Below are 26892 nucleotides of genomic sequence, written 5' to 3'. Positions count from 1 at the left end.
TCTCTGTAGGGCTGAAACGACTCATTGACGCAATCAATTACGTAAATTATGTAAATTAGTCGATTTGCGTGGAATTAGTCATTTCGTGGCGCTGTTTGTTCATCCCCAATGATGGTGGCTCTGACTTTCAGGCATGCTGAAAATCAGCCGTTATTACAAAAATATCGAGCCCAATCTAAAGTGTGGGAATTTTTAAAACGGAGACCAAATAAAGTGATCCTCTGTAAAACTGAAATGGTATTCCTTACAGCAGCACAGCTGAGACGCGTGGCCCAAATGTACTCTCTGCAACCAGTTACAAAGCATTTAACACTATTGTTGGTCATTTAAAATATCTAATGGATAAATTCATGCCTCGATTGGACTCATTTATTTAATGTAGGGCTGCACGATATATCGCATGAGATTGTCACGCGCATTTCGTCAGTAAAGCCGGTTCCCTGATTACCGCTATATCGCCATCACCTGCTTTCAAATGGAGCGGCATTTAATAGACAGAGCCGTAGATCACTGAAGCCACGCAATATCGCGTTCATTATCGAAGGCGATTCATCTGCGATATGAACGCGATATTGCGTGGCCCTAATTTAATGCGCTGTGAATTGTTGTAAAACTTTGTGGTTTTATGCACACCGCCATGTTTGATACTATGGTTACCGCTATGGTTAGTTGGAATGCATTTGTGACTTCAGGTGTTCTATCATACAGCTGAATGAACATATTCAAGCTTGTTTAATCTCCTGTATTAACAAAACATTTCAGGATTTACACTTGTAAGCATTTGCTGCTGTAAATCCCAAAAACTGACCCTGAATGCAACTTTCCTTATTAGGTTTACATGCATAAACCCTTTTTTTTGTGATAAATAGTATTATTAGGTCGATATAAGTTCATACATAGATTAGTTACGGTGATTTATTTATTGGTAAATTAACCAAATGATAAATTGTCTATTCAGAAAATAAACAGTAGATTAACCAGGAAAAAATAAGTTAAATTATTTTGATTAATCTAAAAAAATATTGTTAGTTCCAGCCCTAACTGAAAGCTTCTTTGGGGAATCCAAAATAGTTGTTCTATGCTGTGAAAAAAAACCTTTTGGGGATCTTTATGGCTCTTTTTTTAACTTGTCTCAACAATAACCTTTGGAAATAGGTAACCTAGTTTTAGTGTCATTTCCTGAGTATGCATTGCTGGCAGAAGAATACAGACTTTGGAGTCTGACTACAATGTCAATGCCAAAAAATTATATATCACTCTCAGCCAATGTAGGTTTTGGTTTCAAACACTACGGCCTAAATTATCTCAAAGGAATTAAACGGCCAGAAAGTGAATTGACAAGTGCAAAGGTCCCTCTCACAGTCTCCATACACGACAAGGTTGCATTGAAGCTGATGCAGCACAGGCACAGCGCATCGAGCTAGATCAGATTACCCGCCCTTCGTTCAGAAAATATCCGCCAAGACAATAGCGGTTTTGTTTGCCTTACTGCTGCAAGACCACTGCGCTTTGTGCAGAACGGTGAGAACCAAAACCAAAACAGTGGAGCAGAACTGGACAAACCGGTTGTACTGCTTTTGTCACCGATACCAGTGGTTTTTTCACCTCTTTTATACAGTGGCTTCACCCTTTCCCAAGTTAATGTTTGTACTAAGGAATCCACGTTGCATCTGTCAGAGATGTTCCCCGAGCGGCGCCTTCCTACCTGTAGGCTCGGCGTCTCTAAAGCGATCTCTGACGCTGAATTATTGAGAGAGGCCTCAGCCCCTGCTGTGTCAGGGAGATGGCCTTGTCAACCAGTGACAGAATGAAACGCACACCCAGCCTTCCTGCTGCTCACATACAACCTCTCACCTCTGAGCTGGACACACATACACCTCAGCCGACAAACCTAACACCTGACCCCTGCTGTATGCCCAGACACATGTTTGAGCCGGCCCAAGAACAGGCCAGATAAGAACAAGATGATTACAGTACTTATCAGCACTGATCCTGCATACAAAACAACTTACTAAATGCTTTGTTAAAGGAATAGTTCAGGCAAAATAATTGATTTTATTTACTTGACTTTCTGGAGCCCCCTTTTGACAGAATCTCTTCTACTAACCAAGGTTGCATTTATTTGATCAAAATACTGTAAAAACAGTAATGTGATTATGAAATATTATTACATATTACTATATTATTACATATTGTAATATATTACAAAATGTAATTTATTCCTGTGATGGTAAAACTGGCATGCTGGAAACTAAAATTTCAGTAATATCAACAGGAAAAATAATTTTCGAGTGCTGTTGTGCATACTCTATTGGTTCACATTCGCCCAACATAATTTAATCTAGTAGACATTTTAGAGAATTACGTTGATCAAATGCAAAGGAATCAAGTTTAGAAGAGAAATTTTTCTTCTACTTGACCAATTGATTTTTGGATGACTAGTGAACCTTTTTGATCCACCCCTGCTTCCATGTTTATATTTTCAACTCTGCTTCCATAATATCATTTTCATTTGCTTAACATGTTAAGCCACCAGATTTGAATATCAGGGAACACTTGGTTAGAAAACAAGGGTAACTTTGTTTACTTCTACACTGACCAGCTTGACATCAAGTCAACCAGTCTGACCCATTTCTGTTTTAAAGGTTTTTAGGTTTAAATTTCAACTCTACGCTCATAGTGTAATTTTGGCTTTTTACTTTAGAAGTGTTAGTCCAGCCATTAATGCTCTTGATTGAAACCCCCAGAAGCAGGACTTTCCATGTTGACTTCCTTGAATTGAGTTAAATAATCTTTCCTGCGGTTTTTACAGTATTCAAGCAGAACTTGCCCTACATTACTTGTGCCAAGTGATATAGATTTCCAGAGAGCTGTGACTAAATTTCAGATCATCAGCTCATGCTCCAACGTGCTATTTTCAGTTCTTCCCTCCAGACTGCATATTCTCAGGGTTATGCTTGATGTTTTCTGTGTTTTTCTCTCTCTCACTTTCTCCCTGGCTTTTTCTGTTCCCTCCAAACATGGCCTATTTTTCAAACGCGTCGCCCCAGCTTTCCTCCGGCGAGCTCGGTTTGGATCAAAACGCTCCGTGCTGAAGTGTTACCCAAATCCAGCTCCCCTATAAATATCTTCAGCGCTGTCAGAAACCGTACATTTCAGTAGGATCTGACCCACTACATGTCAGTCGGCTCTTCAAGTGCTGTCTGTTCGTAGAGCCGTGCGACAGGATCTGAAAACGCTTCCTTCTCACCATCAGGAACTGAGAACTGTATACGTCAGCACCCGCAAACAGACTAGCGTGTATTAGCAGGGGCTGTTTCATGGTGACACGTCAGTTTCTTGGCGGCGCTTGTGCTCTGTTTAACATTACGCAGGCTCAGAGATGGCAGCAGTGCTTTGCATCAGAGAAACTGCAGACGAGATCTTCCTGTTGTGAGCAGAGAGTCTCTGATAACCGCAGGCTGGGGGAGGGGTGGAGGCAAGCAAAGCCATGTTGTATTTAAAATGTGACCGTTGTCTAATTGGTCATCAGAGCCGGTCCATAGAGCTGCGGGAAATGGGTCACTGAGTTCCCACAAGGTGGCTTGGAGCCACGGAGACCCTCTGATTCATGCCGAATCATTTGCCTTGATGATCTTCATGCTGATCAAGCCATGCTGAAATCTCAGATGGGTCACCGCTTAAAGGAACAGTTCGACCAAAAATGACAATTTACTCACAATTATATCGTTCATGGTGATTGGAGCTGTTGAATTGGTGCATTCAAGTAGGGCTGGGCGATATATCGCATGCGATCGTCACGCGCATTTCGTCAGTAAAGCCGGTTCCCTGATTACCGCTAAATCGCCATCACCTGCTTTCAAATGGAGCGGCATTTAATAGACAGAGCCGTAGTTCACTGACAAGTCGCATATCGCGTCATTATCGAAGAATTCATCTGCGATTTGAACGCGATATTGCGTGGCTTGTCAGTGATCTACGGCTTTGTCTATTAAATGCCGCTCCATTTGAAAGCAGGTGATGGCGATACAGATCGGAGCTTAAAGAAAATTATGAGCTCCCCACTGGTATTTACGACATTGTGGTGGCGTTCAAGTCATGTCGGAAAGATCGTATTTACGAGCAGAACTGACATGAACGCCACCACAATGTGTAAATACCAGTGGGGAGCTCATAATTTTCTTTAAGCTCCGATCTGTAAGAGTTGGGGGTGTGTCAGTCAGAAACATAGTGAAATACCACAATACTTATAGGTATTTAGCAGTGACATTGTCAGGCTTTTCTATTTACAACGAAGTAAACTGATTACCAGCAAAAATACGATAGCATCACAATATAAAAATGTAATATGTAACAATAAAGTTTACAATGGCTTCATAAATTAATTAAAAAACATAAAAAAGCAACATACAACGAATGCACATTCTTTGCTCTACATTTTCTAGAAGCAGAAGTGTTGTTATTTTGTGTAATTAATTTAGAGAAGGCACACCGCCATCATAATCCGACGAAAGTGACTTGAACGCACCTACCATCGTACACACGACTTCCCACCTCGTAAATACGAAATGTATATATATTGTGAACCCCTTGCAAAATCTGTGAAAATGTGAACAATCACATTTCAAAATTACAAAATGTGAATGATCATACAATATGCATAATTTTTTTTGATTTAGTACTGTCCTGAGTATGATATTTTACATTAAAAATGTTTACATATGGTCCACAAGACAAAAACATAGCTGAATTTATAAAAACGCCCCGCTCAAAAGTTAATTCTTAATACTGTGTGTCATTACCTGGACGATCTACGACAGTTTTTTTTTTGTTTTGTGATGGTTGTTCATGAGTCCCTTGTTTGTCCTGAGCAGTTAAACTGCCCAATATTCTTCAGAAAAAATCTTTCAGATACTGGAAATTGGAAGAATTTTCAGGATCTTTTGCATATTTATCAGAAATAAATTAAATTTATTTAAAAAAAAATGAACACTTGAACTTTGAACACGTGATTAAAAACTACATAAAATGACAGAAACCATCATTTGGAAAAAATGATTTGAAGTGTAATTTGATTGTTTAGCTAGTCTCACGTCCCATTAGATTACATGGAGGAGAGCAGGGATTACTGTACTGAATCCAGCAACTTGGGGTCTTCACTTTTCAGGACTTGTGCAGCACACTTAATGCTTTTAGTCAAATTGATCTTTAACTGTTTATTTTTAATCTTTTTTTAGCCAATAAATCACTCAAAATATAAGTGTAGGGAACCATTACAACACAAAAAGAACTTACTGTTGATCAGAACTTCCTGCGGAAACCCCATCTATGGATAGAGGGTCTAGTTTTCACACTCATCTCCTCTCACTTGATTTTGTGCAGCGATAGTACAACTGTACACTGCTTTTTTTCCATTTTATGACGGGTCTATGTTTGGACTATCAACCAACTGCCTGTGGATTATTTACGATATTATGTGTAGTATTAACATATTTCCTTTTTTAACTATCATGTCAATACCAGTGTATTGCGACAGTGTATGGCAAACAGTTTCACTCATCTGATCACAGTAACTTATTTTAGTAATTTGGTTTCCTGTAAATATAAGCCGACATGACAAGGCAACCCACATGAAACTATACACTTATTAGCATCTGAAAGTGCCACTTTTGACAATTTGAGCCATGCACTTTTTCCCACCACAGTTTTTTTTGTTTGTTTTTGTTTTTTTTGTTTGTTTTTAGAAATGAGTTTTGTAAAGTAGAGTTTTTCACAATTAAGTTTTCACTGTCTTTATTATTGACTATATCAATTTTTTGTTGCTGCTCTAGATGAATGGGAAAGAGCAATGTGAATATGTTGAAAAGTTGTTGAGCAATTTTCCTTTAAAACGGGATTAGAGAATCCTATTCACCATTTCCTGTAAGCTTCTCAAGTCACGTTGTTTTTTTAACTATAAGCCTGTACTGTGTTGCACAGAAATCCATTGGTAAATGATCCATGGAAACCATCCCCAAAACAGTGGCATGGACTTTACAGTGCCAGCATGCGTGTGAAGGATTTCCTGCTGCCATTTCCTCCTCCTCCTCTGCGGTTCTCTCTAGGTGTGATTTTTACCCCACAGGTGTTTTTTTTTTTTTTTTTTTTTTTTTTTTTTTTTTTTTTTGAACATTTCCGACCTGTTTTTTTAGGCCATCATGAGCCTGGTAACCTTCAGACGTGCTGCCGTTGTGGAATGTAGCTGTGCTGCAGTGTGTCTCACATTGTCCACTGTTTTCGCTTCTGCCACCATCGGGCCGGCTGTAACCATGGCGACGGCGGTGACCCGAAGGGTTAAAGGCTGCCTGATGGGCTGGCGTTTTCCGGATAAAGAGAGCCGTGTGGACTGGCACAAAAGAGGGATGACAGATTGTGGGAGGTCTGTTTGATGTGAAAGTTGTGCCAGCAGCAAATCTCCGTTGTACATTCCCTGCCCGCTCATACACACACAAACGTTTGGATGCACCAACATGCACAGTTATGATAAGTGAGACGAATAGTTTCTAACTAGAGTTTTTCATTTACAGTTTTTGTGCTTGCAAAACTTTCCATCACAGTGCTGGAGTGTTATGCTTGGTTGCCAGGGTGCTGCTGAGCACTTGCATTTCTGAGTGGTTTTTAACCTGTTGCTGTGCAGTTACTAGGGTGTTCTGGGGCTGTACTGGTGGAGATAGACCCATGATTTGTTACAACTTGGTCACTGGTTCTTAAATATTGTGTCTGAAATTAATACATCCTTTGAGACCTGTTTTATTTATTTATTTATTCATTAATTTTTTTATTCTTTTTTTACTGTTCTGGATTGCGTGTTAAAGGTTATATTACATTTTAACAATCACATGTCTAATCAATTGAATTCATAATAATTACATTTTTAATGATTTATTATGATTTTTACAAAAATATGAAAAATTAAATTTTATTTTTTTCTGAAATTGTGTTGTTTTAATTTTTCTGGATATAGTGCTGTTTGACTATTTTATGTGGAACCATAAGGAGATCTTGTAGAAAGTTCCTGTTCCTGTTCCATTATGTCTTTGCCAACAGACAGGGGCTATTGAGCTTGAAAATGCCAAAATACAACACAAAAAGCACCATAATTCTAGCCCATATGACCCGTCTAACTAAAACTAAAACCATTGAAAAAATTAAAACATTTTTGTTACTTGAAAAAAAGAAAAAATTGTTAAACTTTTTTTTATTTGCGGCTAGTAAATAGCTGCAGCTAAAATAACTAAAACTATAAAATAATTTTAAAGCTAAAATGATTTATTACAAATACAAATGTATCAAATATGGTGGTAATCAAAGAAAGGCATAAAACATTAAATTTGAACAATAAAAAACGTTTTGTGGCTCTTTGATGTGACGTGACAGATCGCTGTAACGCCTCAGATCAAGAGGCTCATGAACTGATCATCTAATAAATCATCAAATAAACATGAATGAACATGAGAAGGAATGTTGTTTTAACCATGGAAAGACATCAGTACACACTATATTTCAAGTTCAGTCCAACTTTAATCTGCTAACTCCCCTGACTGCTTTGTCGGACATGACGGTGGATTCTGCGTTATGATTGGTTAGATCATCTGTCAATCAAACTCCCATCTAAGGGTCAACTGGACAGCCCAACTTCTGGTATTTTTATGACTGGATTCTGTGATTCTGTCTGCATTTTTTGCATTGTGGAAATTATAGGGCCCTTCAATACATGGCACCATTTAATAATAATAAAAAATAAAAAAAACACCTAGAAATGGTATTCACAGGAAAAATAACTTTTTATACTTTTTTAGTCATTAAATCAGAAGGGTGATGCGTTTTATGTATCGTTCTCTACAACATCGGACACATAACAAGAATTAACGTGATAGCCTTTTGCTTGACTATGTTATCAGACAGCTAATAATGTGTTGTTAATGTTACACAAACCATGTTCCCATTCACAATCTCAAGGTGATGATACACGGGGCAACTTTTTGAGCAATGTTGACGGGCAGTCTCGCCGAGTGATGATGCTTGTGCACTTTCCCATTGAGAATGGGAAACAAATTTCAATCTAAAGTATCTAGATAGAAATTTTGTTTCCCGTTCTCAATGGGAAAGTGCCCAAGCATCATCGCTAGGCAAGATTGCCTAGGCAGTTGCCCCGTGTATCATCACCTTCAGAGTGAGACAGCTGCCTTCTTGAAATCAGCATACTTAGAAATGCTTTGATTTACAGTACACCTAACACAGTCATAAGGTAATGTTGGTTGATATCTAGTTGCCAGGTAGCCCCAGATCTCTGATCGTCTGGCCTCTAGATATGGCTCAGGTCCCTCCTTCAGTGTGTTTTGCTTAGTGTAGAGGCCATGTGGTGTTCATTACTATTGGCTTGGTGATCTCTGTTGCTCCTTAGAGACAGTTGCTTCCTCTCCGAGGGATGTATCGCATGACACGCGTCACATGACGCTGTCAGCACCAATAGGAAGTAAAACCATATTTTCCCACGCACTGCAAATTGCTAAATTATGCATGCCTGTGTTTAAATCTCAGGAGAGTAAATGCCTAGAATGAAAAGATCAGAAAATTACAGTTTGTAAAAGAAACGTGCAGTAGCGGTTGTGCAGTTGTACAGTCTCGACTGGATGCTGAATAATCTCACAGCTCTTCTCAACTGCTCTAATTCCTCATCCTTCCACTTCCCTGTAGCTCTTACACACACTGTGTAGACGTCTTAACGTCAGCTACGCTGATATTGCTACAGTATCTGGCTGTCATTGTCTGCCAGTGTGTTAAAAGGGAAACACTCAACCTCCGCCCTGAACTTGCGGGCATTCGGGGCAAGCACGCCCATTTCCCTCCGCAAGTCGACGTCACCAGTCGTGTGTTTATTATGACTGATAAGAGGAGGCCTCTAGAGAGCAGCGTGTTCTTATTCACTATCACTCTCTGCCCAAACTTTCCTCTCTGCCCAAACTTTCTGCAACAGCCAAACATAGCATTTGTGAAAGATGAACAGCTGTGGCTATTATAACCTTACCCAACCTTACCAAAAGGGTTTCACATATGCATTATCATTGCTTGCAGTAAGTGCTGTTTGATTGTTTCTTGTGGAACCATGAGGAGATCTTGAAGAAAGTTCTTGGTGTTCTTTTCCATAATGTCTTTGCCAACAGACAGGGAATTTTGAGCTTGAAAATGCCAAAATACAACATAAAAAGCACCATAATTATAGCCCATATGACCTTACTTTAAACTAAAACCATTTAAAATTCAAATTAAAAACATTCTTGTTACTTGGAAAAAATGGTTAAACTTATTTTATTGCTGCTATTTGCCAAGGCAAAATAAAATTTGAAGTACTAAAATAACTAAAATTAACTAAACTAAAATACTTAAAATGAAATCAGGAAATATAAAAATTTAAAATAAGCCAATTTAAAATAATTATAATAAAGTGACAATAACACTGGTTTAGTGTCCAGCTCTTCACACTCTGAATGTTCTTGTATCCTGGGATGCTTTTGATTCTGAACACTTTTTCTATTTGTTTTTTTTTTTTCGGTTGAACTTATGCAGGTGACCCCCGCAGACCCTCATGACTGTGTGTTAAGGTCAGGAAGTCTTTTCAAATATATCACATAATTTGACCTTTTTGTGACAAGGCAAGGTTGGATCAGGCAGTAAAATGTCATGCCAACTCTTGTCAACTCTTAAAAATAGTTTACCTTCTTAAAAATAATGATTGAGATTTATTCACATGTAACACATGGGAAAATATGTAACTTTTTCTTGGTTACACCATATGACATTTGGTGACATGAGTCATTAAGTTTAAACTTTTTTGAAAAGAGTAGTTTTTCAAAGCCAACTTGAATAACAAGAATGCATTCAAGAACTTGGCACATATGTTTTAAACTAGATTTTTAAAAGATTTTTACTTTGCTTCAGCTTGGACACTCTTATTCGTCATTGACCCATACCTGGTCCAATTCATCCATTTCATTTTTGTGTAAATATGAAATAGTGTAAAGAAATCAATATTTGAGAAAAATTGCATTTCAAAAATGCATTTCAAGCATTTAAGCAGAAGGCTTTCGAATCAAAATGTTTGAAATATAACAAAACAGAATTTGTGTGCGGCGTTTGACTGGTCGTGTACAACAGTGACTTTTCATTGAAGGAATAATTGTTTGGATGCCCTCGGTCCAAACACATTTGCACATGTGATGAAGAGTTGGGCTGCGTCTGTCTGATGATGAGGAGGAGGAAGAAAGGTCACATTCTCCACACTCTTCCACAAGGATCTCATTGATGCAGCCACATTCCTGAGGCTGTGATGTAATCCCGCACTTCATTGCCTACTGTTCATCATCATCACATGACCACGAACCAGCACACGTAACAACTGGTTGGAAATGGAAATCTTTCACATTTTCTCACACTTCTCTCTTTGACGCACAACAGTAAAGCCAGAGGCTGAGGGGGCTTGTTTTTCCTCCTGCACTGCTTCCGTCTCTTTTGTGCACTGAAATTCATGTCTAAAAGCGGTTACTCAAGACGGCCCGTCACAATACCGCAGATCTCCACGTAATCATGCCATAGTGTGTAGAAACACAATGTTGCACCTGGACCTACTCCAAGAGGAACTAGGCTCGAGGCCTGTGTTTTTACTTTCCTCAAATGATTCATACAATATGATTCCATCACTCTCTTCATTTATTATCCAGTAGTATTGACATGTCATTTTCATATCACATTACCCATGTGTACCTGACCTTGAGTAGTGTATTACTGTAGCCAGTGTTTAATGTCTAATGACCCGACATCAAAACAACTGCTTCTATTGTCTGGTGCAGTGTAGCCCTAGTGGTCAAAGATCTGGGCTTCTAACCAAAAGATTGCAGGATTATTAGGGATGAACTGATTCTATAAATTAGCCGCCTTTTATGACAGATACAAGTTATTTTTATATTCAGCTGTCCAGTAACTGATATTCGGAAGAACAGATTGTATTTGTTTACTTTCTGCATGACCATTAGACTACTGAAACATACATGTGTACATAACATATTTATTTGTTTTTTGGTTTGTCTCATTTTTAAGCAATGTTTGTCATGTAATAAAGAAGCTTATTGAAAAGTAATGTATCAATGTAATGTATTTAATGTAAAAAAAAAAAAGTATATTATTGCCTGAGCATCAGACTGCAACATCCGATAATTTTTTCATTAGTACTTTTTGAGAATCGATTGCGATCACTTAGAACAAAACCAACCAATATTTAAATCTCTTAATTGTCTTGAACTCTCAGATAAGTCTCTCGGCACTGATATATATGCTAGACAATACTGTAAACACAATATAGCTAAATCTAATTCTGGCGGATCACTTATATCAGTGCACATGCATAAAAATGAGCTGTGTTTACAAATGTAAATCATCTGATATGATTCCTATCTTTGATATTTCGTACTCTATACAAAGAGTCAATGCTCTTCGCTTTACTTTTACGCATGTATTTGGTCTTTTTACGCATGTTATTCCTAGAAAAAAAAAACCAGACTTACGTTTGTCTTCATAATCTTTTCTTGAAGCATAGTAACTACTGTGAATCAAGTTTCCTGTGACGCTGATGTGACGTGGCCTATTGCATAATGTTAACCACTAGCCAACGAGACTTTTAGGCATTGCTTTAGTGACTTTCATTCAGTCTGGCTAGTACATTTGGTATGTATGCTCTGTTCATGATCCAGCTGATTTTGATAAAAGTTCCATACTGCATTTTTCTTGTTGAATATCCTGTTTCTCTCAAAAAACATCTCAGATTCACGTAGTTAAATAGGTTGTTGACCAACAATTCACCTTGGCTGTAAAGTCAATGGGGACTGATGTCCTGTAAAAAGGTGCAGAACTGAATTTCGGTGGCCCTGGTTGTATGATTTCAGCTGTTTTCTGTCAGCAGATTTTAACATCACTCATACTCCTGAATAGCATAAGCTGTGGCGCCTCATCCAAATGCAGATTGAAGGGCTCTTCATGACGGTCCACACGCAAACAACACCGGAGAATACTTGTGTGTACAGCAGGGAATTGTTCTTGCCACTGGGTTTGGATAGCTGTAGAGCAGCGCCTCATAAAAAAAACACCTTCAATTTATGAGCAAACCTTGGGCCACCCTTTTTGATGCCATATCGAGGCATATTTTTCCATTTCAACAGAATGAAAGGACATTGTATAATGATGCTGTTTTCAGACCAACTTTGAATATAAATGGGTTTTAATGAATGTTAATGTGCTTCCCTCAGTGCTATTGTAGAGTTTGAGTAATTGTCGGCTGCATTAGCAATATTTTTATGCCTAAACCAGTGTTAATCTCGCCAACAAAATTACTGAAGGAAACATTTATTTATTTATTTGACAAAATCAAAAAACCCTTCAACAGCAAATTGCCAAAGATGGGGCGAAAAAAATTATCATGATGATAGTTAGCATAGTTTAGTTTCTTTTTAATTCTAGTAATGCACTAGCAATGTTTTTAGAAAACAGGAAATGTAAAATTAAGCTGTGATCAGAACTTGTAGCTCATGTTGTGAATATGTTGATGCAACAAATATTTTAAATAATGTAAAATTAGTTTTTTAAAATGAGCATCCATGTAAACAATACCTACTTCAAATCACTCACGGATCATAAAAAGCTGAACCCTGCTCCGGGTGTAACTAAGCTGTAAACCAAGCTGTTTTGACAGCACTATCACGTATCCCAGTGTTCATTTCCTTGAATTATTAACGTTGATGAGATGCTGATCTTGTTCTCTTTCTCTTCTGTAGTGCCTGAGCTGTTGTGAGGATGAGCAGCAAGCGGAGTTTGTTTGTGCGGCTGGTGCCATGCCGCTGCCTGCGGGGAGAGGAGGAGACCGTCACCTCGCTGGACTACTCACACTGCAGCCTGGAGCAGGTCCCCAAAGAGATCTTCAACTTTGAGAAGACCCTGGAGGAGCTCTACCTCGACGCCAACCAGATCGAAGAGCTGCCCAAAGTATGAGTGCACTCCTGCACCATTGACGCGCTTGCATTGCATGTCTCCAGAAAGTTTGTTTGGTGCTTAGATGGTGAAACTACCTTTTTTGTTAGTTGGTAGCAGTGTTGGGGAAAGTTAATTTTAAAAGTAATGCATTGCAGTATTGCGTTACTCCCTAAAAATGTTACTAATTGCGTTACTTGTTAAATTTTTTATTGAAAGTAATGTTGCGTTACTTTTTTCTCATCTGGGCTAGGCTGGGATTGCTTGTTTGTTTTTAATAACAAAAAAGGCAAAAGTTCTATTTTTGGCGTATGTAAAGGCCCTTTTCACACCAAAGTGAAATGAATAAACCTCAGGCTGAAGGAAATGCAAATTCATATTTGTACAGTAGAGGGCGCAGCTCAGAAAAACCTTTCAGCTCTTACTTCAGCAATAAAAACAAAAACTGAAACACAAATGTGACCGCAAAACCAGCCGTAAGGGTCAATTTTATGGAATTGAGATTTATATATCATAGAGATTTAAGGATTCTGAAGGTGCAAAAACATCGAAATATTGAGAAAATCATTGACGGTCAGCCGCAAAGACATTGCTTAACAAAGTGAGATTAAATACATTATGCCCTGTTTCACAGAAAGGACTTAGATTAGGCCAGGATTAGTTTAATTAGGACATTGAAGTACTGTAGCTTTTATAAACATGCCTTAGAAAAAAATATTATTATTGTGCATCTTGAGACAAAACATTGGCACTGACTTTTTAAGATTTGTCAGTTCAAGTTGCTGTCAGTTAAAACAGCTTAAACATGCATTTTAGTCTAGGACTAGGTTTAAGCCTTGTCTGTGAAACCAGGGGAAAGTATATTTGTGTTGTTTAACATTTAACTTACTTTTCTTTCAAATAAGTAATGTATCTCTGATATTCCATTATAAATTTAAAAGTAATGCATTACTTTACTAGTTACTTGGGAAAAAGTAATCTGATTACATAACTCTCATTACTTGGTGTATGGCTGTTTTTTTTTTTTTTTTGCCTTTTGATGGTATTCTGTACATATTGAAATATTTACTTATTTGCTCTAAAATGGTTTAAAATCTGTGATCATTTTTTCAACAACCATACATTCGTCCAAACTCGCAATTTTGAGAAAAATGACAGAATTGTAAAATTAACTGTTAAATATAAACTCCGAACTGTGAGAAATAAAGACAGCATTGCGTTATAAACTCTCTAATCTGAGAGAGTCTGATTTGCGAGATATAAACTCGCAATTCTGTTGGGGGGGTTTTTTTTTTTTTTTTTTTTTTTTTTTTTTTACACTTCCGTGGTGGGAGTGGGCTTCCATAAAACATTGTAACCTGTAAGTGAAAATAATATTTACAATAATGTTTTACAGAAATATTTTTGAGCCATTGAATCATTATATCGATAGCAAATAATCATGACTACATCATGAATATTCAATATGTCACCCAGGCAGGACGTCTCCAAGCAATCTGATTTTCTTTTTTATCATTTAAACAGTTTCCACTGGGCTGGATTTTTGATTGTTTATCCACGTCTTTCTCGTCCTTCATCAAAATTGGCCTTGTGTTGCAGACGTGTTATTTTCTTTAGACTGTATTGAATTAGATTACATGAAAGTCCTTCGAGAACTAATCAAGTTTTAAACCAGATTTTGCTTTGACTGTTTCACCTAAGCAGAACTAATTCACAAATAAAAAAATCCATTTTAAATGAATCTAACTCCTCTGCAAACTGCTGAAATATTAATATGAAGTTCTATTCTTAATAAAGTTTTCCATTAATGTTTCTCAAATGTCTGTCTCTCCATTTCCCGTCCTTTACAGCAACTTTTCAACTGCAGTTTGCTCTACCGACTGAGTCTACCAGACAACGACCTAACAGCATTGCCACCGGGCATCGCAAACCTCACCAATCTCAGGGAGCTCGACGTCAGCAAGAACAGTAAGCAAAACAGCCAATTCTCCTCTTTTTTTTTTTTTTTTTTTTTTTCCCTTTTTGGAGTCTAGTTACGCTATCGGACAACCCATTACAGAAGCAGAGGCATACTGATATCTGCAGTGACTCACTGAGCCCTTATCCACTGTAATTCTCTGCAAGCTCCACATTTTCACTTCAACACAAAATTCACCATTAAATCCCTACGTGCTCACGAATCCTAGTAAATTAACATTTGTTTTTTTTGTGGTTTTTGATTTGTTTGGTTAGCTGTAATCAAATACAAGAAATAATCCTAGTTATATAATCCAAGACAGAGTCAATTATGAGTATATTTTATTCATTACTGTAAAAATACTGAAATCATTTCAGGCTATTCAAACATGAGCTCTTTGTGTGTGCAGTTTGTTTTATGCTTAGCCTGTTAACTGTCAGTGTCCTGGTTGGCATGCTTTTTTATTGCCTTTTTCCCCATCACATATTTTAGTAATCATCATAATTTAGAAATCATTTGAAAGTTTAAACATTCAAAATTCATCCTTGAAATTGGACATTGCTTTACCATGGAAAATGTACTTTAAATCCTTTCAGCACTTTCAGTTTTTGTGATATTAACAGTTTGGAACACAGCTTGGTTAGACATGGCCTTGATTTTCTAGCAATTTTCTGTAAAATCATATATATATATATATATATATATATATATATATATAAATTTTTTTTTTTTTTTTTTTTTTACTTACATGTGAAGTACTTTCACTTCTGTTATAATCTGCATTCATGAATTACAACCATTTAAGTTCAGATCTATGCTCGAAAAGGGGATTGTTAACCAATTAGATTATTGTGCTAACAGCTAAGCAACACGCTAACACCTCTAAACCTCTGGGTTCTGTTTCCTGTCGCTGCACTTCATCTAAATATAAACACATTCTTGGGTAAATGACCCTAGTAAGGCAGCTGCCTATGTAGACAGCAGCTTTCTAGGGATTGGAACAGAGCCGTTGGATTACGCCATGTGTATGTTTATTCTTCCTTTGCTTTGGAATGTTAAATACCCACTAGCTTTGATATGCTGTAAACTGATGGCAATCTGAAATTTGTCACCAGAAACAATTTATTCCATTTTTAAGCACAACTGAAGACCACAACACTAGAAACACATCAAATCACAGAGTCTCTGTTTACACATCACTTCATCTCTCAGCTGGTGCATTGCAGAATCTGATAAGGTAATGACAGACGGTGACAAGCTCAGACCTGCACAGGAAGTCTTAGTCAAAACCATTTGAATATGCTGTCACATCCTAAAAGTAGGGGTTTTGAGTAGTTTATGGAGATTTTATTTATACTCTTAGCAATAGTGCTTCAGTTAGCATGATATTTTGCTGTGCTAATATATTTAGTTTTACACATCCTTAATTTGCAAAGGAAGCTGCTGGTAGTTTTTGCATTTTTTACATTTCCAGAATATCAAAATTAAAATCTTTAATTAAAGTGAAGCGGAGAACAGTGATTGACATTCCATAAGCCAGTAAAAACAGTAATATTGTGAAATATTATTACTATTTAAAAAAAAACCCTCTTTTCTATTTTCATATATATTTTAAAATGTAATTTATTCCTGTGATGATAAAGCTGAATTTTCAGAATCGTTACTCCAGTCTTGAGTGTCACATGATCCTTCAGAAATCATTCTAATATGCTGATTTGATGCTCGAGAAACATTTCTGATTGATCAATGTTGAAAACAGTTGTGCTACAGTAGTGCTTACACCACACTCCTTATTTTTAGCTGAAAACTATAAATCACATTTTCCTAAACATTCAAAGTCAACATGAAAACAAAACGAGTCGTTTACATTATTAATGTACATTCTTCACCCTGTCTTTTTTCTTGTTGAATAGAATGTTTTATTTAAGGAAAATGGGTTGCAGGCAGCATTTATTTACTTCACACTCATCACTGGCTTAGGAGTTAATTTCCAGGTTTACATGTTGTTTAATTGATACTTTCTTCCAGGCTGGTCATGTTTGTTTTTAGCATAGCCGCTTGGTTTAATGGCACATAAGAAGTTCTGCAAAGTAAACTCGAGCGCAGTCTTGTTGCAGTCGCTGTGCCGGGTCACCTGGTGCGGATGTGAGAGCTCACAGATGCGTGAGAGTGCTCAGTGAGTCTGGGTTAATGCAGACCCGCCTGTGGTTTACTCAGCTCGTGGGTTTAGTTTGCATCCGAGTGCTTTGGAGGGAGGATATCTTAACATAACTTTAATGTTACACTCCAGCTCTTGCGGTTAGTAGGACAGGAAATATGCAGTCTAGATCTAGTGCTGCATGAGCTTGTTTCTATTAAAAGCGTTAGGTGTCGGTTTTCTTTGGTTGTCGATTTTGAGAAAGATCTAGTTGTTGAAGTGTTTACTTAACATGTTGTACCGTATATTTTAAGTGCAGCACAAATAGGAACGGGGCTTGTTTGAATTGCAACTATTTATTTTGGCTCATTCAAATTCGGATTCCAAATAATACTTCCAGTTCCATAACTCCTAAACAATTAGTGTACAATGATTATAAACAAAATTTACACTACCAGTCAAAAGTTTAAAAACTTTTCTCTTATGCTCACCAAGGCTGCAATAGTAATATTTAGAAATATTATTACAATTTAAAATAACTGTTTTCTATTTTAATTTATTGAAGTTATTTATTCCTGTGATGCAAAGCTGAATTTTCATCATCATTACTCCAGTCTTCAGTGTCCTTCAGAAATCATTCTAATATTATGATTTGCCGCTCAATTATTATCAATTATTTCTAATATTATATTACTAATATTATATAATTATTATAATAATTATTACTAATATTAGTTTTCACAAAAAATAAAGTGCCACAACTGTTTTCAACATTGATAATAATAAGAAATGTTTCTTGAGCATCAACTCAGCATATTAGAATGATTTCTGAAGGATCATGTGACACTGAAGACTGGAGTAATGATGCTAAAAATTCAGCTTTAATCACAGGAATAAATGTGCTTTTTAAATATATTTAAATCGAAATAACATAGAAGTCTGTAATAAAATATCACAGTGTTACTGTTTTACTGTAATTTTGATCAAATAAATGCAACCTTGGTGAGCAGAAGAGACTTCTTTCAGAAACATTTTTAAAAATCTTAACTTTTTTTACCGGTAGCGTAGGTCACGTTCCATCACAATTATTTTAATTTATTTTATTTTATGTTTTTACTCTGGACTCAAAGATATAATACAGTTAAAATCAGTGAAATAGATATTAAAATTGAATAAAATGTATGTTGTAACCAGCAATAATAGTGCAATGGATAATGTGTTTGCCCAGTCTTTCTCTCTCATTATGTTTAATCTCGACTGCTGCTAAAGCTCCATTTATTTTGCTGTGGTGCTGTAGATTCAGTAAACACCTTCGGAATATTTTAGTACATTGTGCTGCTGTCTGCATCAACACAAGAATGGAGTCTTTCAAAATGTGGTAACGGAACCGAACTGTTCATTGCGAATTGTTCATTTTAAGTCATTTTTAAACCCTAGGCACAACTTAAAAAATAACAATAATTATCGAGTTAAAAATAATTCTTTTGTTTGTTTGAAATTTCAGGCATCCAGGAATTTCCTGAAAATATCAAGAACTGTAAAGTCCTGACCATCGTAGAAGCGAGTGTGAACCCTATATCAAAGTAGGTATATAGCTAGTAGAGATGAACTGTGTGTGTATGTGTCTCTGTGATGTAATGAAAGCACTGTCTTGTCTCCGCAGACTCCCAGAAGGCTTCACGCAGCTCCTCAGCCTGACCCAGCTCTACCTGAATGATGCCTTCCTAGAGTTTCTACCAGCCAGCTTCGGCAGGTCAGACACACAGATTTACGCTCACAAACACAGAGTCCTAGAGAGAACAAGATAATCCAAGCTCCTGTTTCAGATCAGACAGCATCTAGATTCAAGACTGGCCAAAGTATGTATTACATTAAAATATAAAATGGACAGAACTATTCACCAAACACTGAAAAAGTTTTCCAAGCACACCCAAAACAGGTTTAACTTGAATCTATTCAGCTTGTTGATTTATGAAAGCTAGAAATCTATTGAAATGACATGCAAGATTTCCTCAGAAAACACATCCTAACATTTCCTGGAGCTTGTATCATATATAATAGCTCAGAAATTGTGAAATATGAAAATATTGTGGGAAGTTGTGACCTAATGGTTAGAGAGTCGGACTTGTAACCCAAACATTGCTGGTTTGAGTCTCAGTACCAGTAGGAAATGTAGGTGGGAGGAGTGAATGAACGTCGCTCTCTTCCACTCTTATTATTTTCTTTAGTTCTTTATTACTTAACATTTACCTTACATTTGAAACCTCAAGTTCGTCAGATGGCTGCCCACTGCTCCGGGCACGTGTTCACGTTCAATACTCACTGCTTAGCGCAGAGCGCAAATTCCGAGTATGGGACACCATATTTGGACACGTCACTTTCAATTAAAATGCAGTGCAGCAGTAATTTTGACATATAAACATGCACACACAGCCTGATATAGACATCAAATGGCACGTGCAACATGTAGCTTCCTGTTTCTTGCCAGAAGGTCATTTAAGGAAAACAATTTGCATACTTCTACTGCATAATAAAAAGAGGACAGTATATATTGACTCTGTAGTAAGTCATTATGCCAGTATAGGGACATAAAATAGCACCTTTATTCTAGAATGCCCTTGGTCACATAACATAAACTTTTGTAAGCATCTTGCTATTACATTCACTGTGTTAAAATTCTTTAGTTCTTTATTACTTAACATTTACGTTACATTTAAAACCTCAAGTTCATCAATTTTAAACTGAACAGTCACAAAATACAGTAGTATTTTGTATCAAATCCATAGAATAAAATGCAGCAGCATTAATTAAACTTGGATATCATTTTATAAATGTATTAATGTTTTTATATAAATAACGTTTTTCTGTCTTTCTCTGTTTCCTCAGACTAACCAAACTGCAGATTCTGGAACTACGGGAGAACCAGTTAAAGATGTTGCCAAAGTAAGTGCCGCACTGGGATTCATTTGAATTACTAAAATATTAAAATGATGATCCGTGCTACTGCACCCCTTCTGATAATCGCATTATAAATACAGGCAAACATCTCTCTTTCTCTGTCTCTGCGGCATCATATTGTTCAGCCTTGCGTAAGAGGCTCTGAAGTGACATGCTGTGACAGGTTTTATAATCATTTCTGGCTCTGGAGCCAATATTGCATCATTCGAGGGCTTGTTTGTTTGGTTTTGCGTGTGAGAGTGACGTTCTCCGTGCCTCCATCTTCTCCGTTCTGCAAAATGCAGGCCTCACGTGTCCACCAGGATCAAAACAACTCATTATGGCACTAAATGTTTTTAACAAAAGCCACTTGAGCAGAATGTCTCTTTTTCAGAGCACATGAACTAACCACAAGGCCACAGCACCATAAATCGGCTGTTAAATTGTGTTGTTTTTTGTTTTTTTTTCTGATTTGAAAGCAATCTTTTGACCTTATGTATGGCAAAAGAGAAATGCTTTACTAATCAAATATAAAATCAGAGAAAGAGTGTTTATCACTCATGGTTAGGAAAACATTACTATTATGAATGATACTTTAAACTTATGTTCTCTATGTTCTATGTTCTACCTTTATTTATATAGCGCTTTTTACAATGTAGATTGTGTCAAAGCAGCTTTACATTGATAACTGGTACATAATTTGGCTGCACAGCAGCTCTTAAATAATAGTGTCAATGCAGGCAGATCAGAAGCACTGTTCAATAAATGTCAAGAATACTATTGAATATCAAATGTCAAGTGTCCCCAACTAAGCAAGCCAAAGGCGACAGCGGCAAGGAACCCAAACTCCATCAGGTGACATCAGGTGGCAAACAAGTGGCAAATAGGTGTTAGCTGTTAGCTTATGCTGTTCGTTGTCTGTGCTAATACTTTTCTAAGTGATCAAACCTATGATTTTCGTTTGGCGGATGATAAAACAGGTAAAACTCTCAAGGTGTGGTCACATTAGTGAAATTTTGCAGGAAAAGCGGTCTATTGTCAATAGTGTAGAAAAGTAAGAAGCACAAGTCACAGAGTGACTTTCAAGCCAATCAGCTTTTCAATGAAGCTAATTCACATGACTAACGAAATCGGCATGAGGAAATCTTTCGTCCTTAAGCGAAATTCGGATTCCTGTTGAAATGACTGGAATTCACCTGTGATAAATCACAGAATAACACTAAATGCGACCGCACCTTTTGACTGTCGTTAAAGCCATATCTAGAGACCAAAATATCAAAGTCTTTGAAGGTGGAATTTTTTTTTTTAACTCTATATCAGTAGCCAGCAACCGCATGACAACACTCACAATTCGAGCATTGTTACTGCAAGTTTTGCAATTTCTTCAAAAATTTCTGCAAATCAGTAAAACGTTAAATGGATTAGGAAGTATACCAGGAAAACATAAGTAATCAAAGACAGACGGAAAGCTGTCCGTCACATGTATTGCTTACTCATTTACCGTTATTACACTTTGGCCTGATACCTTTATGGCTGTGCTGTTTCAGCAGTCCTCTCAGATGTTCATTGTGTGGTTTGTTCTAATGATGTGTGTGTAATTCTAATGAGCTGTGGATTGCTCAGCACTCTGGGGGTCAGCGAGTTTTTTTGGCTGGTCGACTGGTTGCACACTTCACACAGCCCTGCCTCCAAACCCCGGGTGAAGGAATCCCTCTTACAGTCCTCTAGGCCAACCACCAGTGTGTCTTTCAACACAGAATTTCCTACAAGTCTGCCTTCAGTTTATAAACATTTGTTATACAATTCCTTATGTCATAAATCATTTTCGACTTTTATGTCCTCTTTAACTTTTTCCAGGCATATTGTATCCGTGTAGACTGTTGATCTGTGTCCACGTCAGCAGTGGTTTACACCCTGCCCTAAAGCACACCTACCCAAGTAGTTGATGTTATTTTATGGCTGGATGCAGATATAGGGATCTCAGAAGTAGCTTGTAACAGGAGAACAAACCTGGAGAAATGTGTTGTAAAGATTGACATTAGAAGTCTAATGGCAGATTTTCATCATTTTCTGATACCCAAATGATTTGTAAAGCATTCAAGGTGACAGTAAAATATCTGACAGAAAATAGAGATAAGTGTTTCAACTTTTGAAAAAGAAATAAAGTTAATCATGTGCTTCCATTAGACATCCAGCAAACTTGTATTTTATGTATGTATTACCAGAGAGGAGTTCTTCCACTTCCAATGGCATGTTCTCTTGTCATGTGACTGGATGACAAGGATATAATGAACTTTATCATGCAAGATGTCATAGAAATTGGTTCGGCTGATGTCATTTCCTGGTCTCTCTCTCTCTACTATATCTATCAAAAAAAAAATGTGGCAAAAAAATAATAAAAATAAAATAAAAGTGTTTCTGAAACATACAGCCAGTCCAATATTTACTGATTTGTGATAAGTGAAAGATGTTGATTTGCATAAATAAAGCTTATAATTTTAATAAGTTACAGTAGAGGAAAAATACATTGCCTTAATATTTTATGGCCATGGAACATCCTTAAACTCTTTAGCTTGACCTTTAGGTATGATCTTGGAGAATATATTTTGGTGTTATTTTAATACAGTTTATATTGGCTCTGATTTTATGTGAAACTGGGCATTGAAGTCTAACTGTGTTCTGAAACAGCCAATGAATAGTGGATTAGCAGCAACTACCTGCTCAGGAAATGTCTTTGTCTGCCATTTATTTTCTGTGGGGGAGTCATTGCGTGCAGTCTTTAAAAAGAAAAGTTGTGGTTGTTAGCAGTCTGTCTGATGTTTTTCTTCAAACTCTCCATCTCCAGTTCAGCAAGTCCTGCAAAACTGATAATCGCTTTGATATGTTTGTGCGCCAAGCTGAAATGTGCTAAATCCATGGTTAATAATGTTAGTAATAGTTTGTGTGTGTGTGTGTGTGTCTGCAGAAGCATGCATAAGCTCATGCAGCTGGAGCGCTTGGATCTGGGGAGTAACGAGTTCACTGAAGTGGTGAGTAGCACCTGCCTGTCTTTCAGGTGTCACATGCATTACTGCAAGCCTGCGTTTACCTTCCAGCTCTCAATGCAACCAGGTGTCAGATGCATCGACAGTCAATGCAGATGCGTTTATTGAGTCCTGTTATTCCCTGTTAGATTGCACCTAATATGCATTTTTCTTCTCTATTGGTATTCATAGAAAGTAGTGGCAGATTTCCTCTTACTGAGAATGAGGAATTGAATTTTGTCTTCTTTCTCTCTAGCCTGAAGTATTGGAGCAGCTCACAGGAATCAGAGAGCTGTGGGTGGACGGAAATAAACTGACGTTTTTACCAGGGGTGAGTCTTGCATTCATTCTTTGTGTTTTTTTTTTTGCCTTTTTCTTTGACCTTTTAAAAAGGCAATAGTTCAACATGACAATTTAAAAAAATAAATAAATAAATAAACTTATTTGGCCTCATTCATGAAATATGAGTTGTGCAAAAAGGGACAATTTTTTGTGTAAATCATTTGTAAAAAGTATTCTTAAATTGTTGATCATGTTTTGTGTGGAACGCCAAACTATACAAAACTCTGAAAATCATTTGTTAAACCACGCTTACGCACATGTTAAGCGTGGAACACTAAACAAATTTATTTGTAAAGCAATCTTATGTAAATCGTTGCTTTCATGTTTTTTTGTAAAGTGTGTAAATAGTTGCATTGCATTCATGTTGAACGTGGAATTCCAGATGAGCCTAATTTTATACAGTATAAATCACCATTAACCATTATTGCTTGCAGTATGTAATGCCATAACAATGCATAACAATGGCTTTACAAGTTATTATTGAAACTTTTGTTCAAATTTTTTGAATGAGACCATTTTGTTATTTTAGTAAAACTGCACTATTCATGAAACACAAGAACGTGAAATGTGAAAAAGAATACATTTAATAATATAATTGAATATAATTTTTCATGAATGAGGCCACAGATTTTTCAGATTTTTCCTAAACATTTCTTCAGGTTAGTCTTCTTTTCAGACTCCCAGCTCCTTTTAAATAGGTCGTAATTAAGGCATTAGCTTGCCGCTGAGAGCAAACTGACAGTAATTGTGGGCCTTGCTGGCAGGATTCGCATTAGTCTGATGAGTTTCGCATGAGTTTTCAGAACATCCTTTTGAACAAGTTTGACCTCCAAATGGTCTGGATATGAGGGCGGCACCCTGACCTCTTTCCCTCTCTGACCCAAGAGACCAGCTTACTGACAGCATGTCCTTGCACAAGGCCGAACAGCCATATGTTTCTCTTTTTGCAGAATTCAATTTCTCTGGTTATTAGTGCTTTTGATTAAGCTTCTTACGCCAGACCCAGGAGAGCAGTGATTAATCAACAGCAGGGTTTGTCACAGTCGCACACAGGCGCTGATTGCAGTTTAGACAGTTCGCTTCTAATCGGCCGTCACCCAAGTGCATCTGAAGTTCAACATGGAGTAATTGTCCTTTAAACCATCAGGAAGCAGCAGTAAGAAGAAGTAAGGTACACACGTGACAAAGTTTGTTTTTATAACACTTCACCAAACCAACACTACAAAAGAACCAACGAATCGTGTAAAACCCAATAAACCTTGAGATTATTACTTGTGACATTAGAACAAAATATATGGATATGAGAACATGTATAAAACTAAATTAAACAACAATCTCTTAAATATTTTCTAATTTCATTAAACATTTAATTTAGTTTCAAGAAGATTTTTATAAAAGTGGACCTTAATTTTCATTAAAAAGGCTAATTTCTGCTATTATAGGCCCATTTTGTAAATTTAAAAATAAAGCATTTAATTTAGACGAGCACAAACTGGGTGCAGGTAAGACGCTGGTACAGACATACCTCATTTGTTAAATCGAAGTCACCTCGAAGTTGTTTATCTTCAGAAGCGGAACCGGACACAAAGTTACAAAAAGTGCCATGCGCACCACCACGCGAAATGGAGTCTCTCCCACTCAACACGCATGACCGCCCACACTGGTTTTTGCCATATGGACGCTGGAAATATAAACCAGGCTTTATCTCGACAGACAAAATTTGTTGTAACACAACATTGCTGTTGACGATTTTATTACAAGGCTAGATGGATTTCTGAGTGCTTTCAGACTTGTGATTTTTGGAAAGAAGCTACAGAAGGATGGAGTTTGTTTGGGAACAGGAAGACACAATCTGCCCTCATGCATGAGAAATGGATTGAGCCAGCACACACTTGGATTCAGTCATCGATCTTAACCTCTTTCTCAACTGTATTCCTCTTCAAATCATCCATTTCTGCTTCTTCACTGCCTTTTTTTTTTTTTTCTTCTCAGGAACCATCTTGTCTCTACATAGCAATATACACAAGGCTATGGCTCTAAATTTCACCAACTATATTTGATTGAAATTGAGATTTGAGATCAGTGATTTTTTTTTTTTTGCATCATTCTTCTGGAGCTCTTCTCACAGAGTGGCTCTCGCTTTTGCTCAATTACACAAACTTTTTTCTCAGAAATCAGTCATTTGTTTCAGTAGTGTGTTTTTTTTGTGTGTGCAGATGATCGGGGCACTGAAGCAACTCTGCTACCTGGACGTTTCCAAAAACAATTTGGAGATGGTTGACGAGCAGATATCTGGCTGTGAAAACCTGCAGGATCTGCTGCTGTCCAACAACGCTTTGACGCAGCTGCCAGGGTCTATAGGTAAAACCAACACAAAAATATAGAGATGAGCTTAATTAGTATTTGTGGTGGTGTTTTTCTTAACTGCGATCAAACTTACATTTTTCGCCTGCTGGATTGCAAAATGAGTGCTAGTCCTGCAGGACTTGAAGCATGTCCTCTAACAGCCTCTTCTATCTACTTTGTAACAAATGAACAGGTTAGATGTGTAAATGAACAGGAGGATTATGGGTAGAACAGTAATGCAATCTCATTACCTAATGAATGACCCAGTCGGACAGCCACTAATGAGCAGGCATGTTGAAGTGGCCAGGTCACACCGCCCTTGAGGCTCTCTGTGAAATAATACCTCCCAGCTCAACACTTAATGAAATCCATTTTAGAGCTCAACAGAGGTGCTCGACATGAACAAACAGACAAATTTGTGTCTTTCATTGCAAGAGCTTTTCATTAAATGTTCCCAAAGTGTACCAGATTGATGAAAAGTGGCAGAGACCAAATTTAGTACAGGAAGTAAGTGTCTGTCACCTGACCACCACCATTAAAATGGTGAATTTGACCTGTTCCACCTTTTAAGTCTTGACCTTCTTAATTGTGTCCGGCAATTAAAATCATTCAACCTCATAATTTTGATATCGTATATCTTATTGTAATGTTTCATAATGGCCAAACAATTTTAATTGTTGTTATTCAACTTCTTTTAATTACCAAAAATGAAATTCATTCAACCCTGTTACTGGATATTTCCAAAAAACAAAAAGTAAAACCATGAAACCAAGTAAATAATCTTTATCTCCATTTCCATGATTTTTAAACTGGCAAGCTCAACTTTTCAACCCTGTTATTGTAAGGAAAAAATTATCAAACTATTTATATTTAAAAAAAACTCGCTCCTACAGAATGAATGGGTCAAATTTTCAGCCCTGTTACCCATTTTCCATTGTTCTTTGTTAATATGAATAATAATTAAAATATGTGATTCACAAGTTATCTATTTGATTTTGATGTCTAAATAAATGTATTGCAAAAAAATTGCAAAGTTGTACAAATTGAGCTTTTAAACCTGTACTTAGACATCACAAATTTTTGTTACAGGGTTGAAA

At 37.0% G+C, this 26892-nt stretch overlaps 1 protein-coding gene across 2 annotated transcripts in view; it reads left to right on the top strand.

Moving 5' to 3' along the window:
- Window positions 1-26892, top strand: part of erbin (erbb2 interacting protein) — an 80400-nt gene that overhangs the window by 26324 nt on the left and 27184 nt on the right. For both annotated transcript variants that reach the window (XM_048174877.1, XM_048174869.1), the window contains exons 2-9: window positions 12861-13068; window positions 14904-15021; window positions 18652-18730; window positions 18811-18900; window positions 20034-20090; window positions 23050-23113; window positions 23364-23438; window positions 25666-25810. In XM_048174877.1, the coding sequence (XP_048030834.1) occupies window positions 12880-13068; window positions 14904-15021; window positions 18652-18730; window positions 18811-18900; window positions 20034-20090; window positions 23050-23113; window positions 23364-23438; window positions 25666-25810 (817 nt within the window). In that variant the 5' untranslated portion in view covers window positions 12861-12879. The remainder of the gene's footprint in view (window positions 1-12860; window positions 13069-14903; window positions 15022-18651; window positions 18731-18810; window positions 18901-20033; window positions 20091-23049; window positions 23114-23363; window positions 23439-25665; window positions 25811-26892) is intronic.

This window comes from Megalobrama amblycephala, linkage group LG2 (assembly GCF_018812025.1).
Source record: "Megalobrama amblycephala isolate DHTTF-2021 linkage group LG2, ASM1881202v1, whole genome shotgun sequence".
In the NCBI taxonomy this organism is placed as follows: Eukaryota; Metazoa; Chordata; class Actinopteri; order Cypriniformes; family Xenocyprididae; genus Megalobrama; species Megalobrama amblycephala.
This window is presented reverse-complemented; position numbering and strand designations above follow the sequence as displayed.